Below are 18,378 nucleotides of genomic sequence, written 5' to 3' on the forward strand. Positions count from 1 at the left end.
GAAGCAGAGATTAGAGCATCGGCTTCGGTTCTCCAAGTCATCAACTTTATTTACCTGATCAGGTAAATGTTGTCTTTCTCCAGCTGTTGAACCCGAGTGACACACTCCTGCACATTGTCTTCATTAGCCCCCACATGCTGCTCTAGCAAATTAACTTGTTCTCCCAAAGTATTTAACGAGTTTTGAATGATGCTCAGACTACTTTGAATAGGATCAACTTTTGCATTTCAGTCTTGATTTGTTGAATGGCGTCCCACAATGTTTGTGGTGAAATGTGCCGCTCCTCCATTGTAGCAAAGACGCAAAAGAATAAACAAATCTTGTAGTAGTTTAGAATAAATTAGTTGATGCCTAACTTAGATGAAACCTTCAAACGGATATTATAAATTATTATTATTATAATAATTATTATATTATTATTTTATTATTATTATTACCATTATCATTATTATTATTATTATTATTATTGTAAATAAAAGCAGCCAGCAGCCGCCACTGGTGTGTGTGTGTGTGTGTGTGTGTGTGTGTGTGTGTTTAAAATATACGTGAGGACTGTGTGTGTGTGTGTGTGTGTGTGTGTGTGTGTGTGTGTGTGTGTGTGTGTGTGTGTGTGTGTGTGTTTAAAATATACGTGAGGACAGTGTGTGTGTGTGTGTGTGTGTGTGTTGGTGTATGTGGTTTACACGGACAACACGCCGGACATTTCACCTGGGCTCCCCGGACCTAAGGGTAATACGGGGACTATGCCAAAGTCCTCATAAATCAAAGAGCGGAATTGCATTCGTTAGTGTCTAAATAACATAAATTCTCTTTTTCTTTGAAAGTCCTCATTTACCACTTGACCTGATTTTGAGTGTATCCCAGTGTATCAGAACAGCGACGCCACTGCTGGGTTCTATATTGCAGTTTCATACACATTTCTGATACACACGGTGCATTTTGGCGGGCTGTCTTGTGATTGGCTGGTTTACGCGCGTGGGCGGGGCCAAACGGAAGTCGGCTGGAAGCTCCGCCCACACATGCCCGGAGCATGGCCGAGAGACGTCGCTTGTTTAAAACTTAAATGGACCACACCTGGGAAGCAGCAGCTAGACGTCATGGACTTACTAGAGGATTAAATACATACAGGTAATATTTATATTTGTAAATATAGTTCCATTTTTGCATGAAGAAGTGTTTCCTTTTTGCAAGAAATTACTGTAAAGTGCTATATATTTACAAGCATGTGTGATGTTAGCTGAGCTAGCTTGAGTGGCTATCAACATGTACTGCTCATTAAGCCTCAGGCTAAATAGGTGGAGGACAGCAAGTAGAGATGAGGACAGAAGCAACATTGTCAGCAGGTCAAATTTGGTAGTTTTTAAAATGAAAGCTAGCTAGGCTAAGTTAAGCTGTGGCTATGGCATGGCTTAACTAGCAGGGCCTAGCCACATGGTCTGCTCGTTAAGCCTCGTTTAGCATTCACGTGAAGTGGATGCCTGCAGAGAGGACAGGAGAGGAGGACTAGAAAGCAGCTAGTTGGCAGCTCTGTTTTTTGGAATTGGAACAAAAAAGAACTAAGAGGATGTATTGATATCATCTTTGGTTTTCCTGGTCTGTAAGTACTAAGTTGATTAACAAGTTTATGTAACTGCCTGTCTGTATCCACCTGTAGCTCTGTATCCACCTGTAGCTTTTGTAATTGCTGAGGTCTGGACCTGGTAGCCTTAACGTTTACCACAGACATTGTGTTTGTTTTAGAGAATTTAATATTTTCTTAGTAGCCCAACATTATTTTGTTTAAATATGAAGTTGCAGTGACACAGGGAGGCTGGAAGATATATAATTAATAGGAGTACTTTCAGGCCATTTAATAAATGTAATGTGTTTATGATGTTCTGTTAGTGTACTAAACCTGTAAGATAAATTAATTGGTACCCATAGTAACCAACCATAATGATCAATATACAAAACATGAGGGGAAACAGACCTGAGAGGTATCTGGTGCCATGTGTAGAGTATTATTTCAAAAAAATTGTTAAAAAGTGTTTACTGTTAATATAGATTTCCACACTGTTCATTTAGTGGTACTGTTCACCAGTACCTGCTTACTGAGCCTCCTGCAAATGTCTAGGTTTAGACTACTTTCCAAAGATATGACTATGTTGAATCTAGTAAACGTGTAGAGGGGATGGGAATGCCTTTTCTCTTGTAGTTTTACATACTTTTGACCATTCTTTGACCAGTCAGGTGCATGTTAATTTGAATAATTCTAAAACAGATCTAATGCCAGAAGCATCGCAGTGATAACATGTCATGCCCTGGTTCTTTTTAATGTCATAATAATCTGTAATTCATATTGACCAAAGAAACCAAATTTAAAAGGACTTTGAACCCAAAAAGACAATGTGAATCCCATTACTTTCACATGAAGATAGAGAAAATGTAGAGCGTATGATATAAAGAGAAGAGAATCAGACAGAATATGTATCAATTTAAGATTTTATCCTGGAAAACTAAACACAGCTGCTGTTAGTTAAAACTTTTTTTCTTGCTACCTGTCTGTTATTTTTGGATGATAACACTGAGCAACATGGTCTATGAAGCCTACTAGAGATTCGCTCGATTTGGTTTTTGACTAGAGAAATTATCTTATGTGGTCAGTGACTTTCTACACCATCAGAAAACAGTCAGTTGGAGGCAGGATGAAGTTTAGTCTGAATGTGGTCCAGCACAGCTGGAGATTAAAGCAACTGTCATCCTCCTCCTGTTATGTAGTACAGACTCCCACCAGCCTGTTACTTTGTGAGAAAGATGTTGTTACACTTTTTATGTATTCTTAAAATAATAAAATATATATGGTGCAGTTATGAGCACATCATTTGGCTTCTGTCCAGATGTGGCTTGTACATTACTAATTTACCCAGAGTTTTGTTTTCTGATCATGCTTGTCCCAGTGAACATTGTAATCCTGACAATCACTTTTGGTAATTTAGGCTGTGACACCTGTAAACCGTAAACATGCAGCGGCGTAGACGCATTAATCCAAAGGATGATGCAAGATTTTATGTTACTGCTGAAAGTGACAAAGTGGGACTTGACATCAAGTACATCAATGCTGTAAAAGGTAAGTTGAATCTTCTTCTAATCATGATTCAACTTTAATACATATCACTTTTTGCCACTTATTTGTTGTTTTGTCTTTGATGAATTAGGCCGTGGCATCTTCACCTCTGTTCCATTTGAAAAGGGAGACTTTCTATTGGAATACAGAGGTGATCTAATAAGCAAGCAAGAATGTGAGAGGAGACAGAGAATTTACCATGACCTCCTCAAAGTGTTTATGTTCGAGTTCCATTTTAATGGAAAACTGTGGTGGTACGTATATATGTCACTGGTTAATCTAATCAGAATTATATGACTCTTTTTCTCTTTTCTCACATCAGGTTAATTTACATTGCATTAGTATAAAAACTGATTGTTTTGAAAATGTTACTTGTGTTTTTGTAGTGTTGATGCAGCAATAGAGAATGGGTCACTTGGCAGGCTTGTAAATGACGACCATATAAACCCTAATGCCAAGATGAAGTACCTCACTGTGCAAGGGAAGCCCCATCTCTGTTTGTTTGCAGTTCGAGACATAAGTCCAGGAGAGGAGATCACCTATAATTATGGTGACTCAGACTGGCCGTGGAGATGCAAGGTGGTCAAAATTTGACTTTGTGAAATTGATAGTTCTCATATAAGAAATGCTTTAACCATAGAACATTTCACATACCAAAATAATGTACATTTTCCATCTAGCTTCAGGTAGAACATGATTTTTATAGCTTTTGTTAGCAGTTTGTTAGCACCACCAGTCCTGATGCCACCTACCCAGCACACCATAGCAAAGATGATACTGACCATTACAGACTGGTAGAACAAAAACAATGAAGTCATCAAATGCTGTGTTCATCAGAGTATAGTTTTCATAGTCCACGGTCTACATTATGTTTTGTTTTTTTCCTTTTTACAGGCCCTTGATGATGAAATGGCTCCAAAGAGTTGTGATGCCACAAATCCCCCATCCACAATTGATGAGACTGAAGAGGTATATCTTCACAAAAGATAGATTTTTATAAATATCTTGCTCTGATTGTTAATATCTTAGAAAAGTTGTCAGTGAGTTTTAAAGCAAGGTTTTCCTCTGTCTTTCTGTCAACAGAAGAATGTTTTCTTTTTTTAGTCAGATGTCAAATATCCTCTCTAGTAGTACGTTCCCAGGACTTTCTCTTTATTGTCCTTTGTCTCTGTTTCATCTTCTACAGCTGACCACTGAGAGCAAGTGCATCCATACAGCTGTCAGCTACCCAAATCAGACCAGTCCAGAGCTTGGCCCACTCACCAAGGTTGGAGAGGTAAATTAAATCTGATGTACAACTTAGTGAAGTTATTTGTGGCAAAATGTTAAATCTACCAACCTATTTCAATGTGTGTGTGTGTGTGTGTGTAGTCGCCTGAGTAGAACATGCTTTATGTGGACAATGTTGAGTAGAACATGCTTTATGTGGACAATGAAATGGAAGGACATTGTCTAAACATGCTTTTTCAAGCTTCAGTCAGTAGAATATCTGAGTGTATGTGTATCAAACGGTGAACCCCACCCAAATATGACTTGGGAGGACCATACAGTTTAGAGGGTCATGTCACCAGAGGCATCACTTTGGTTTTTAAGAACACTTGGACTGCCTGCATTTGATCTGTATGTTGGTTTAATGTGAATGATACATTGTTTAGGTACATCTAGTGGATGAGCACCCACTCAACAACACTGACGAAAATTCATGACAAGATGTCATTTAAAAAGAATCATAGCAAATCTAAGAACTATAAAAGGACTAAAAAGTCACTCCATGTAAAAGCTTACAGCCACTTATTCTAGAAGTGTGATCATTCTAGCAAATGGGCTGGCAATAGATAAACAACGAAGTAATCAAATGCTGTATTCATCAGAGTATAGTTTTCATAGTCTACAGACTGTAGTCATGTGGCCTGTTCAGTGACTAAAGAACCGTTTCAGAGACTACATGTTTTCCACAGAACACTCAGAAATACAGCCATGATATCTTTTCACAGAATGCTACACAGGGAACACCTTGTCTTCAAGATATTTATGATAATATAGATTTGTTGTTTTTTTTCCTTTTTACAGGCCCTTGATGACGAAATGGCTCCAAAGAGTTGTGATGCCACAAATCCCCCATTCTCAATTGATGAGACTGAAGAGGTATATCTTCACAAAAGATAGATTTTTATAAATATCTTGCTCTGATTGTTAATATCTTAGAAAAGTTGTCAGTGAGTTTTAAAGCAAGGTTTTCCTCTGTCTTTCTGTCAACAGAAGAATGTTTTCTTTTTTTAATCAGATGTCAAATATCCTCTCTAGTAGTACGTTCCCAGGACTTTCTCTTTATTGTCCTTTGTCTCTGTTTCATCTTCTACAGCTGACCACTGAGAGCAAGTGCATCCATGCAGCTGTCAACCACCCAAATCAGACCAGTCCAGAGCTTGGCCCACTCACCAAGGTTGGAGAGGTAAATTAAATGTGATGTACAACTTAGTGAAGTTATTTGTGGCAAAATGTTAAATCTACCAACCTATTTCAATGTGTGTGTGTGTGTGTGTGTAGTCGCCTGAGTAGAACATGCTTTATGCGGACAATGTTGAGGAGAACATGCTTTATGTGGACAATGAAATGGAAGGACATTGTATAAACATTAGAACATTTGGACTGCCTGCATTTGATCTGTATGTTGGTTTAATGTGAATGGTAAGTTGTTTGGTTAAATGTAATGGATAGGCACCCTATTAGTTATACCATAAATTCCCCATCTACAATTTAAAAATATGAAGAAGGTATATCTTCATATAGGATACGCTATAAATAAGCTACGTATAAATAAGATACGCTATAAATAACAATAAAATACAATGCAATAAAAGGGTAATAATATGTATGAAGTAAATTAAATGTCACATTGGTATTGGATTTAAAGTGATTAGATATTGACATGTAAATATGAAATATCTTTCTGTCCAAACTATGTGGCATAAATAAATACTACAATTACATTTTTCGCCAACAGTGTCAAAAACACCGCCTGGTGTGCGCAACAGTATCCTCCTTGGACAAGTGTGTTAATTGTGTGGGACCCGTATCTTCCTTCAAGTGGCTTGGCTATCGATGCACAGGTTAGATATTTAGTGAATTAGTATAGAGTGTACATGTGTTGTGCTCTAACCACTTAAATAGACCTGCAGTGTTAACATTATTTTACTCAAAATGTGTTACAGTTTGTTCAGGGGTCTGGCATAAATCCTGCCTCAAGCAAATTACAGGAGATTACTTTCACAGCACAGCACAGGTGAGTATCTACTGAGTGAGTGTTGAACTTGAACTGTCTATAAGATTCAATCACCCTGTAAAATAATTTGCTTTATCACCAATTCAGGCGCAGCAGTCTTCTGAGGATGAACTGCTGTCAGATCAGGACAAAATTCCAACTCCAGAATTGGACCAAATATCATCTGATGAAGCTGAGGACATGTCTGACAAGGAATACATACCTGACTCGGAGGATGATGAATATGATTCAGATGCCAGCATACCCTTAATGTCAAGTCAGGCAAGAGCTGCACATATTCAAGTAAAACCAGTCATACCTGATGTTGGAACATCTTATGGGTCAGACACAGGCACCCAAGTTGTGGCCAGTACATCAAAATGTTGGCCACCCCTTAAAAATAAGATGATTCCCAATGCTGCTGACACATCTAATTCAGCAAATTCTATCAAAGACTCATCAAAGGAAAAGCCAGATGATGAAGCTGTGACTCATGAACAAGAATTACCACATCTGATTATGAGTAAAAAAAATTACTGTTATGTTTGTGGTAAGCCACAAAGCAAAATTTCCTGCCACTTGAAAACACACAAGACACATGCTGAAATTGTCCATGCATTTTCCCTTCCTGAGGACTCAAAAGAGCGCAAGATATTATTAGAAAAAATGAGGAATAAGGGAAATTTTAAACATAACACTGCAGTTTTGCAAGATGGAACAGGATCACTGAAAGTGAAGAGAAAGCCAAAAGCTAAAACACTGGCAGGAAAGTTTATTCACTGTATGTATTGTCAAGGGATGTACATACGTAAGGAGCTTTGGAGACATGTCCGCAGATGCCCCTGTAAGCCAGAAAACGAAGATTTGGATGACAAACCTGGGAGAACCAAAGTACTGGGCTTGGCTGCAACTCTGGAGTCTACATTCTGTCAGCAGATCTCAAGTGGAGTGTGGAAGCTCCTTAGTGTCATGAAACAAGATGAGGTGGCCTCAGTTGTGCGAAATGACCTCTCTATTATTCAGTTTGCCCAGTCACTCTACAACAAACATGGACAAGACCCTACAAAATATGAATACATTCGACAGAAGCTCCGTGAAGTGGGGCGTCTGTTGTTATGCCTGCGTACAGAATTCTCAGTACATAACCTAGAGGAGGCTGTTAAACCTGCTAACTTCCAGAGAGTTGTGCAAGCAGTAAAGAAAGTTTCAGGTTTTGATGAAGAAAAACACTCGTACCAGAAACCAAGCCTTGCGCTGAAACTGGGGCATACACTGCAGAAAATCGCTGACATTATTCATTGTAGGGCACTCATGGCAGAAGATGAAGAGCTGATCAGGTACACTGACATATTCAAGAAGTTGTACACCTCCAGGTGGGCTGAGTTGGTGTCTCACAGTGCCCTGAACACACTGAGTGATGCAAAATACAACAAACCATCAACCTTGCCCTTCACTGAAGATGTTCAGATCCTTCATCAGTACCTTGAGAAATCTGCAGAAAGTGCCTTCTGCAGCTTGAAGGAAGAGGCCACCACTCAGAACTATGCTCAACTTGCAAAACTCACACTTGCACAAATCATTGTGTTCAATCGAAGACGTGCTGGGGAAGTTTCAAAAATGCGCCTCAAAAGTTTTCATGAAAGGGACAACACAAAGCTCCATGAAGATGTTGCCATGGGGTTGTCAAAGACTGAACAGAAGCTCTGCAACTTTTTCAGCCGAATTGAAATCATGGGGAAAAGGGGCAGAAAAGTTGCAGTTCTGCTCACACCAAGTGTGGTGGATGCTTTGTCACTACTTGCTAGTAGAAGAACTGAATGTGGCGTTTGTGCCACAAATGTCTTCCTGTTTGCAAGACCAACGTCAATGAGCCACTACAGAGGACAGGACTGTTTGCGTGTTCATGCAAGCCAGTGTGGAGCAAAGCACCCGGAGTACCTCAGGTCAACACAACTCAGGAAACATGTTGCCACACTCTCACAAGTCCTTAATTTAAAAAACAATGAACTTGATCAGGTTGCAGACTTCCTGGGTCACGACATCCGTGTTCACCGCGACTTCTACAGATTACCAGTTCCCACAACACAACTGGCTAAGATTTCCAAACTGCTTTTGTCAATGGAGAAAGGACACCTTTCAAGCATGCAGGGGAAGTCACTGGATGAGATTGAAATTGAAGGTTTGTACAGAAATTAGCCCTTGTAGATATTATCTGAGTGTTTGTTTTTTCCTTTGAATGTTAATTTATAAACATCTAGACTTGGCATAGTCAGCATCCTTTTCCAAGAAAAAAAAATCACCTTTCATGTCCAAATATGAGTTGAGGACTACTATTCAGAAATATAAGCATAAGTCTACAGTATGGCTGGACAGTAATTCAAAATTGTTTGTGGAGGTGTAGTTGAATTACGTTAAATATTAACATAATATCATATTGTGTAATCATTTTACATGGATTGTTTTATCTTATGTGCTCATGGACCACATTAAACATAAACACAGGTATAATGGCTCAAAACTACTCAAGTAAAAATAGGTACTTTGCAAAAAGTACAAAACCACAGGCCTACTATCTTTTCCCTAGGTCTTTTTATTTGATGTGGCTATTTCAACCACAGATTTGTATGTCCAGCTATTTATGTGAGTTTTACTAATGCCATTTTCCAGATGAGATTGCGTTAAGTGACGCTGAAGACAGTGGGAGCGAATCTGATAACAGCAACACAGAAGTCACAGCAACAGAGTTTGGAACTGTGGAGCCTGAGGATATTGACTCTACAACCACAGAGCGAGGCCATGACATTGGAGGCTTTGGTATGTTAACTCACTTCATAGTCACTGCTGATAAAATGTATTTTTTCCTGTGACAAAGGTAACTTTTGTTAAATTGTGTGTTCAACAGGATCAGTGTCATTTGTGTCGTCCACAGTAAATGAGAGTGTACTTCCCTCTGAAGGTAAGATTCAGCTTCAAGAGGTTTATTGTCTTATGCACAGAAGAAACACAGTGGTTTATACCATACAATGGAATTCTTACTTTGCCCAAGTCCCTTAACAGAACAGTTCAATAATAAGACAAATACACAACACAAATAGAATAAAATAAAAATAAAAAATATTAAATTTAAGTATAACTTACAGTGTACAGTAAACCTAAGTTGGAATTAAAAGAAAAAAATAAACCTGAGTTGAATAAGGTGCTCTGTGCCACACAGTTACAGCTAAGGTGCCGATAGTCATTCAGACAAGTCACAGTGTCCTTCTTTGGGAGGGGCACGATGGTGGTGGACTTGAAGCAGGTGGGGAGTGGTGACACGGTGACACAGAGCGGTGTGTCCAGTATGCCCTTGTTGGCCATAGTCCCTCCCTTTCAGCTGGTGTTGAGGACGTTGAAGTGAGCGGTTTGTTTTCTGTTTGCAGTCTGTGATGTCTTGCAGACCTTGCCACATGCTCCCGGGATCAGCAGTGGTGTAATATCCCTCCAGCTTCAGTCTGTATTGTCTCTCGGCCTGTCTGATTGATCTACGCAGGTCATATCTGGCCTTTCTCTAGTCCTCAGTGTCACCCGAGACACATGCAGCAGAGCGCGCACATAGCATGGACCACACTTCAGTTAATCCAGGGTTTGTTGTTGGGGTAGGTCTTGCAGCGTTTAGTGGGGATCATTTTTGTATTTGCGAATGTAGCCAGTTACAGCTGCAGCATATTCCTATAGGTCCACAGTACAGTCCCCTCTCAGAGCAGGAGTTTTAAACACACCCCGGTCTGTACTGTTAAAGCAGTCCTGAAGCACTAGTTCAGATCCTTCATTCCACACTTTAATAGTTTTACTTACTGGGGGAGCTCGTTTGAGGAGTTGCCTTTAGGCTGGGTAGAGGAACACTGAGATGTGGTTTGATAGTCCAAAGTGCAGCCGAGGCACAGCCTTGTAGGCGTTCTTCACGTTGCTGTACACTTGGTCGAGAGTATTCTTCTCCCTCAAAGGAAAGCTCATGTGTTGATGGTACTTTGGCAGGACGCTCCCTGAGGTTGCAGTAGTTAAAATCACCGGCCACGATGAAGGACGGCATCTGGGTGTGCAGTCTCCAGCTTGCTGATGAGGTCCTGTAGCATCCACATCAAGCAGAGGCACAGCGCTGAACTCGCTTGGTAGATAAAAGGTTCTGCACTTTAGCATTAAAAGTTCAATGCTTTTCAACAATCTGCACATTCCCACACCATCTGTTGTTAATGTACACACCGCCTCCCCTGGTCTTCTTCGAGGCCTCTGTGCGGTCTCCATCTTGGATGGAGTGTGTGTGGAGCAGGAGAACCGAGTTTGGCGTGCTGTCAGAGAGCCAGATCTCAGTGAGAATAAGAGCACAACATTCCCTTATCTCACGCTGAGTTGTAGTCCTAGTTCTCAGCTCGTCCATCTTATTTGTCAAGAGAGCGGACATTAGCCAGCGTGGTCCTGTAGCTCAGCCTAGCATGTAGCCCACCTCTCTTGCCTCGTCCCCGCTGTGGGCGCACCGGTGTTGCTGTGTCCTGCCAGCTCAAAGTTCAAGAGGCAGTGTTGTAAGCTCGTGTTGAACATTGCCAATGTCCAGAAGTTCTTCCCTGCTGTATCTTACTGTCCCACACACGAGCTGTGCATGTAAGATGCACAATAACTAAATAAACAAAGTTACGTCAGTGTCAGGAGAGCGAAGCAAACACCAAGTCCACTGTGGGCACCATGTTGAATTGTGAAGCACCTTAATGTGCTTTGACTAAGACACATCCTTTTTAGGCCAGGTATGAAAGGAAGAAAAAGCTAAATGAAAACTCATACCATTTTAAAAAGAATAAAATGAAGTATAGGAATAAAACCGAAGACCAAAAAATGACTTTGCAGTGTATTCTACACATGCCACAAAACTGCAACATCCACAGTTGGATTCCATCCAAGGATATTTATGCACGTCTCTGTGATGTTTCCTGTCTCTGAAGTTTTCAACTATCAAAATGCAAGAGTACTCTTAAAGAAAGGGATATAAATAAATAGCCCTAAATTTAACTGTATTGCATTTGTACAAAACATCTTGTCTGCAAGGGAGCATATACACTTAATTTATAATCGGAAAATGTATACTGAATTTGAGATAACCTCCATCTCTTCATATGTTCTCTTGATTGCCCATGATTACGTTCTATTAATTCTCTTATTGGCCAGTTGGTTAAAAGACTAAAAATGAGTCACAAAATCTGGAAGATTAAGAGGTTAAAAGTAGTATTAGGCTGATTGTTACGTACTTTGTGTTATGTTTCAATATCAAGACTAAACTTTCAGACCAAGTTCCTACACTATTTAGCTAACCATATGAAATCAGATTTAAACTGAAAATCAGACTTTAAATCCCATAGTCTTTGTTTCTTTTAAAATACGGTGTGTTGAAGTAAAATGCCAAAATAACTTAAGACATGTTACTAATTGTAGTATTACTAACTGTACTTAAATTAATTCAAATATCAAAAGGTTTAGCCCCTTAAATAGATGAACAGCAAAGACATTCTAAAAATGTTTTAATGCTGATGACTTTAATACACTGTATTGTCCACACTCTAATGTGGGCTAGTAAAGTTGGTCAAATCACATCGAGTGAGCAATTAACTGATACCCAAAGTGAATTATTAAGAAAAAAACACATTTTGTTTGTGATATATGTTGTTCTTGTTTGCCTATCTTCCAGGGAATTATGCTGATAAAGAACATGGATCCAGAAGAGTGGCAAAGAAAGTGTGGTCTAAGGCTGAGGTCGCCGCAGTAATGCGACACTTCAAAGATCATATAAGCAGGGGAAAACTGGCCACCAAAACTGAATGCAGTCACTGCAAACTGGTGGAAGACCCCGTGTTGGCACAAAGAACAGTGCAAAATATAAGGGACTTTGTTAGAAATAGAGGAATAACTGCAAAGAGGCAGTCACAAAACGAAAAGATTTAAATACACTGACAGTTGTGGTGGTGTGTTTGTGTTAATATGTTTTAAAAAGTGTGGCTCTTGTGTTACAAGTTATCTGCCTGTTATAGGTTGTAATAATGGCATTTTAAAGGTTCAGTACAAAAATAGAAGGTGGAATTATACAAAGAGGCCATCACAAAAACAATTTTATTATACATTTTATTAATTTATTTTTGTTATGAGCAACCATAGGTCTTTTGAAGTTGGGTAAGAATGAGAATCAAGCAAAAAAGCTAAAATAAGTTATTGTCGCGGCACTTGTGTTGTGTGACAATCTATTGTTTAGCTGTTCCAGGCTGCTATCTGGCTGTTAGTCAGTGTCACTAACTAACAATGGTGATATTTGAGTTGTACAATAAAATAATAATTAAGTCCCATTAATGCTTGGTGGTGTCAGGTTAATGTGTATTTATGTTAATGAGCAGTATATTTAAGTGACGTCATTGTCCCTTTAAAGTCCCAATAATGTTTGTTTGGACCTTATAAGTCACATATTTTTCAAAAGGAGAACTGTCTCTATAAACCACAATAGTTTTAGGGTGGTGTGTATCACGCTCTGAAGGGTGTATCTGAAGTCTAAAGTGACCTGAATTTGTTTGAGTGTTTTAATCTAACTCCCATAGCTCTAGGACCTCAGGAAAGGGTAGTCCATCTAAACCACCACCGGGCCTGTTTGGAGAAAAAGTCCGGCTAATCCACATAGACCCGTGTGTGTGTGTGTATTTTAAGTGTAGGTGAGGACTGTGTGTTTGTGGTTAAAGTGTACGTGAGGATTGTGTGTATGTTTTTGTTCTGTACTTATTTCCCAGTTCCTCTTTTTGTCTGATTGTGTTGATTTCCCTTCACTGTCAGCTTACTAAGATATTATATACGACCTGCTGACAATAGACACACACACACACACACACACACACACACACACACACACACACACACACACACGTGATGTCCTTAGCGTTGCCTTAGAAATCGAAAGAATAAAATAGTGCTTCCCATTTCTGTAGAAGCCATACGTCCGTATGAAATCAACCTTGTTTTAAGAGAAATATTGTTGCCGTCCTTTATTCTTCTGCATGAAAGGTGGCAACTCTAAATGTCCTGTGTGTGACAAGGGAGAAACACTGGTAGTCCATTTTGTACAGACTCCATTTTAAATCCGACAGAGCAGGACGAAAACAGGAAGTCTGAGGCAGGGCGAGTTTACTATACTTTACACTACTTTACATGTCTTACCTTCCAGATTTTGTAAAATTTGGAATTTGGAGGAAGAGGAGAACTTAGCAGAGTCTCCAGCGTCCATCTCTCTGTCCTTGAAGAGTGACTTTTCCGAAGAGGAACCTCCTTTCTTCAGTAACAAACCAGGACCCTCAGACACAAAGTAAGAGTCTGTTTTTGTTGTAAACTCATCTGTAGAAGATTCTGTTATGTGTTATCTGATAATCTGCACTACAACTTTGTTCTTTTAAAGTAAAATGTCTTTATTTTATTCAGTCACTTTTAGTTAGACCCAGCAGCAGTGGGTCAGCGACCGCTAACGTTAGACCCAGCAGCAGTGGGTCAACGGACCGCTAACGTTAGACCCAGCAGCAGTGGGTCAGCGACCGCTAACGTTAGACCCAGCAGCAGTGGGTCAGCGACCGCTAACATTAGACCCAGCAGCAGTGGGTCAGCAGACCCCACCTGCTTTATGTTTTCCCCCAAAGGCCAATTCTGAGCAAAAAACCCTGAAGTATATTCACAGACCAGGGCTCCAGACTGTTAAAGGGTTGCATTTTGCGACCAAAATTTGAGAGTATGCGACTGAATTTTACATCCAGTCGCACATGTGCGACCAGAAAATTTGCCCCCTTTTTTCGGTACCTGAGAGCGCGTAAGCTCAAGCTTATCTGTCCTCTCTGAAAATTGACAGAGATAGATGAGGATAAAGGAGAAATAACAAGGCTACGATAAGAGCAACATGCAGACTTGAGCCTGAGACACGTTCACTCACGCTGCAGCCATCAAGATTGATTTAGTGCCAAAGATAGGGCAAAGTAACGGATCTTTTCAGCTCTCCTGGTATGACAAAGTTAGCTGGCTGACTGGAAGTGCTGTGACAAAGAAAATGTACTGCTGGCCATGCCCATGCCATAGTAATTAGTAATTAAATAGTAATTTAATAGTTGACAACTAATCTTTGTAGCTCTAGTAGCCAAACGTATGGGGGAGGAAGCAACAAAAACTTAACGTCGACGTTAACGTGATGTAATTCAATGTTTACCTGCTATACGGCCGAACTGAAATGACAAACTACCTCAGGAGTAAAGACTGTCAGCTTACTAAGATATTATATACGAACTGCTGACAATACACACACACACACACACACACACACACACACACACACACACACACACACACACACAGAGAGACACACACACACACACACACACACACACACACACAGAGAGAGACACACACACACACACACACACACACACAGAGAGACACACACATACATACACACACACACACACACACACACACACGTGATGTCGTTAGCGTTGCCTTAGAAATCGAAAGAATAAAATAGTGCTTCCCATTTCTGTAGAAGCCATACGTCCGTATGAAATCAACCTTGTTTTAAGAGAAATATTGTTGCCGTTCTTTATTCTTCTGCATGAAAGGTGGCAACTCTAAATGTCCTGTGTGTGACAAGGGAGGAACACTGGTAGTCCATTTTGTACAGACTCCATTTTAAACCCGACAGAGCAGGACGAAAACAGGAAGTCTGAGGCAGGGCGAGTTTACTGTACTTTACACTACTTTACATGTCTTACCTTCCAGATTTGGTAAAATTTGGGATTTGGAGGAAGAGGAGGACTTAGCAGAGTCTCCAGCGTCCACCTCTCTGTCCTTGAAGAGTGACTTTTCCGAAGAGGAACCTCCTTTCTTCAGTAACAAACCAGGACCCTCAGACACAAAGTAAGAGTCTGTTTTTGTTGTAAACTCATCTGTAGAAGATTCTGTTATGTGTTATCTGATAATCTGCACTACAACTTTGTTCTTTTAAAGTAAAATGTCTTTATTTTATTCAGTCACTTTTAGTTAGACCCAGCAGCAGTGGGTCAGTGGACCGCTAACGTTAGACCCAGTAGCAGTGGGTCAGCGGACCGCTAACGTTAGACCCAGCAGCAGTGGGTCAGTGGACCGCTAACGTTAGACCCAGTAGCAGTGGGTCAGTGGACCGCTAACGTTAGACCCAGTAGCAGTGGGTCAGCGGACCGCTAACGTTAGACCCAGTAGCAGTGGGTCAGTGGACCGCTAACGTTAGACCCAGCAGCAGTGGGTCAGCGACTGCTAACGTTAGACCCAGCAGCAGTGGGTCAGCGACTGCTAACGTTAGACCCAGCAGCAGTGGGTCAGCGGACCGCTAATGTTAGACCCAGCAGCAGTGGGTCAGCGGCGGTTAAACTCTGCAATTATATCCGTGGTGCACATGTATACCTGAACTGTGGGGGTCCATTACACTGTAGGCTATATTCAACATCACTGATAGCCTAAGTTTTTATCAATAGAATGTAGAAAACATTACACTTCACAACGTTTTGTATTCATAACATGATTGTGTTGTTGTACAATTTAGCAGTAGGCCTAAAAGCAGTAGCCTCTGTAAGTTAATCCTACATTTTTCAACTTGGGAGCAAAACGTGCTCCATGGGGGAAAAAGTGACCATAAAGCCTTGTTCATGCTAATTAAACAACTGTGTTGTCATCCGGCCCATGTCCCAGATGTGAAAGCAGCCTTACTGGACTACTAAATATAATAATAATTGTATTTTTAATTGTTAGCTGCCACCAGAATTGTGTGATTTCCTTGCCATAAATATAGACGTTTTACCATAAATTGGTGCCTAAAAATGTATCAGAATGCAGGAATTGAAGTCTTTTACCCTCAAGATTTACTGGGGGAAGACTCCCAGACCCCACCTGCTTTATGTTTTCCCCCAAAGGCCAATTCTGAGCAAAAAACCCTGAAGTATATTCACAGACCAGGGCTCCAGACTGTTAAAGGGTTGCATTTTGCGACCAAAATTTGAGAGTATGCGACTGAATTTTACCTCCAGTCGCACATGTGCGACCAGAAAATTTGCCCCCTTTTTTCGGTACCTGAGAGCGCGTAAGCTCAAGCTTATCTGTCCTCTCTGAAAATTGACAGAGATAGATGAGGATAAAGGAGAAATAACAAGGCTACGATAAGAGCAACATGCAGACTTGAGCCTGAGACACGTTCACTCACGCTGCAGCCATCAAGATTGATTTATCTATTATCGTCTATATATATATATATATATATATATATATATATATATATATTGCTTTATTAAAAATAAAGTTGTCCTCTGCAGAGGGGGGGTGGTGGTGGGGAAAAATGAAAAAACATAGCCTACATGACTCTCTTTTACAAGCGGGTCAGCGGACCGGTAACGTTAGACCCAGCGGCAGTGGTTTTTCTGTAGTGATGATTTTGACGTTGTTTATAGAATAGTATTAGGAAAATATAATGTTGCCTGTTATAGGTTAAATTTCTACTTATGTTTGGTTTAACTTTAGGTAAACCCTGTTGTTTAGGGGAACTATATAGGTTCTATAGTTATTATAGTTTTATATTCTACTTCGTTTAAGAATGCTTGATTCTGATTGGCTGGGAGGAGGGCATTAACCCGGCAGGTTGCCCGCTGACTGAGCACAGCGTCATCAAATAGTAGATCAATACGCCGCTTGTATTTTTTTTCTATTACAGAAATTTCAAACATGAGGTCCATTGTAAAAATAAACCTTGTTTAAAAAAGTTCCTAAAATGTGTCGGAAATCTATCAGAAGGTCAGTCGATACATAGTTTCGCAAGCGAGATACAATGTAGCAACTACGTTATTAAACTAACGTTAGTGATCAGATGCAGCCTTGTGTGGTTGCTATAGAAACTAATTAATGTTAGCTACAGCTGAGCTAACGTTATTCGCCGTAGTTCTAAACATTACAGTGTTTTAAAAATGGACAAATTCATTGTCAATTTTAATATATTTGGAGTAGGGAAGACATTTGAGGACTGGTTAAAGAGCGACGAGGACGACGGAATGACAACAGAAAAAGACAAGGCCCAGGGTCCCGTTAATGAGAAATGACAGATGAGGAGCTGCGTACAACTGAAGACGGGGCCCTTGAATCAAACATGAAAAAGGCAACTGCCTTTGCTATCAAGGTTTTCACCGAGTGGAAGAGCCACCAGAAGGATAGACTGTGTTTGTTGTTGTTGATTGATACGTGTTCACGAGACGTTTTTGCCGTTTTTTACATGGTGGCCAGCACGAAAATGTGAAGTAATGTATTTCAATGGGAAGCATATTTTGTGGTCACGGCACGAAAATAGCAGGGAGTAGTATAAAGAGCCGAAAATCCGCGTAGGGAGGTTGGTCTGGGTGGTGGATGGGTCAAACAACCCAGGACTTTCACCCGGGCGAGCGGGGATGGCGTCCCGTTTGTGGCGCTTTGTTTCCCGGGGATGGCGTCCCTGTGTGTGGCGTTTTGTCCCGCGTGTTACTGTGGCGCGTCTCCCGGCGTGTAAGGCGCCCTTTCCCCGTAAGGTTTTTCCTAAACCCAACCTCCGCCATCCCGTTGTTGTGGTGCGTCCCCAGCGGGCCGCCTCGCGGCATCCTTTTAGTCCGCTTCCGGCGTCCTTTCCCCGAGAAAATAACGTGACATTTACACGTAAAAAAACGAGAAAAACGTCTCCGTGAACACGTATCAATAGATTAAGAATAACGTGACATTTACACAAACTGCGGTGAGACCGGGTTGGAATAGTATTAGGAAATATAATGCTGCCTGTTATAAGTTAAATTTCTACTTATGTCTGGTTTAATTTTAGGGGTACTCTATAGGTTCTATAGTTATTATAGTTTTATATATTATAGTTCATTATATTGTGTTTGGTTGAGTTTCATTCATGAAATACTTTACAGTTGATAAAACCCTCTTGGCTATGTTCACT

The 18,378-nt window shown here is 40.4% G+C and overlaps 2 protein-coding genes across 3 annotated transcripts in view; both read left to right on the forward strand.

The window, feature by feature from the left end:
• Nucleotides 1–18,378, forward strand: part of LOC116061728 — a 182,190-nt gene that overhangs the window by 152,736 nt on the left and 11,076 nt on the right. The gene's annotated exons all lie outside the window — the stretch shown is intronic.
• Nucleotides 647–12,724, forward strand: LOC116058047. Of its 2 annotated transcripts, XM_035995097.1 has the most exons (10): nucleotides 647–1,128; nucleotides 2,976–3,106; nucleotides 3,195–3,357; nucleotides 3,490–3,682; nucleotides 3,998–4,072; nucleotides 4,290–4,379; nucleotides 6,108–6,213; nucleotides 9,033–9,179; nucleotides 9,268–9,321; nucleotides 12,076–12,370. In XM_035995097.1, the coding sequence occupies exons 2-10, from the start codon at nucleotides 3,001–3,003 to the stop codon at nucleotides 12,327–12,329; spliced, it is 1,188 nt and encodes a 395-aa protein (XP_035850990.1). In that variant the 5' UTR covers nucleotides 647–1,128; nucleotides 2,976–3,000; the 3' UTR covers nucleotides 12,330–12,370. The 2 variants fall into 2 exon arrangements, with proteins under 2 accessions (XP_035850990.1, XP_031141184.2); XM_031285324.2 differs by lacking the exons at nucleotides 647–1,128; nucleotides 2,976–3,106; nucleotides 3,195–3,357; ... (2 more) ...; nucleotides 4,290–4,379; nucleotides 6,108–6,213 and adding an exon at nucleotides 6,950–8,544 and having other exon boundaries at nucleotides 12,076–12,724.

Source organism: Sander lucioperca, chromosome 19, assembly GCF_008315115.2.
Source record: "Sander lucioperca isolate FBNREF2018 chromosome 19, SLUC_FBN_1.2, whole genome shotgun sequence".
Lineage (NCBI taxonomy): Eukaryota > Metazoa > Chordata > Actinopteri > Perciformes > Percidae > Sander > Sander lucioperca.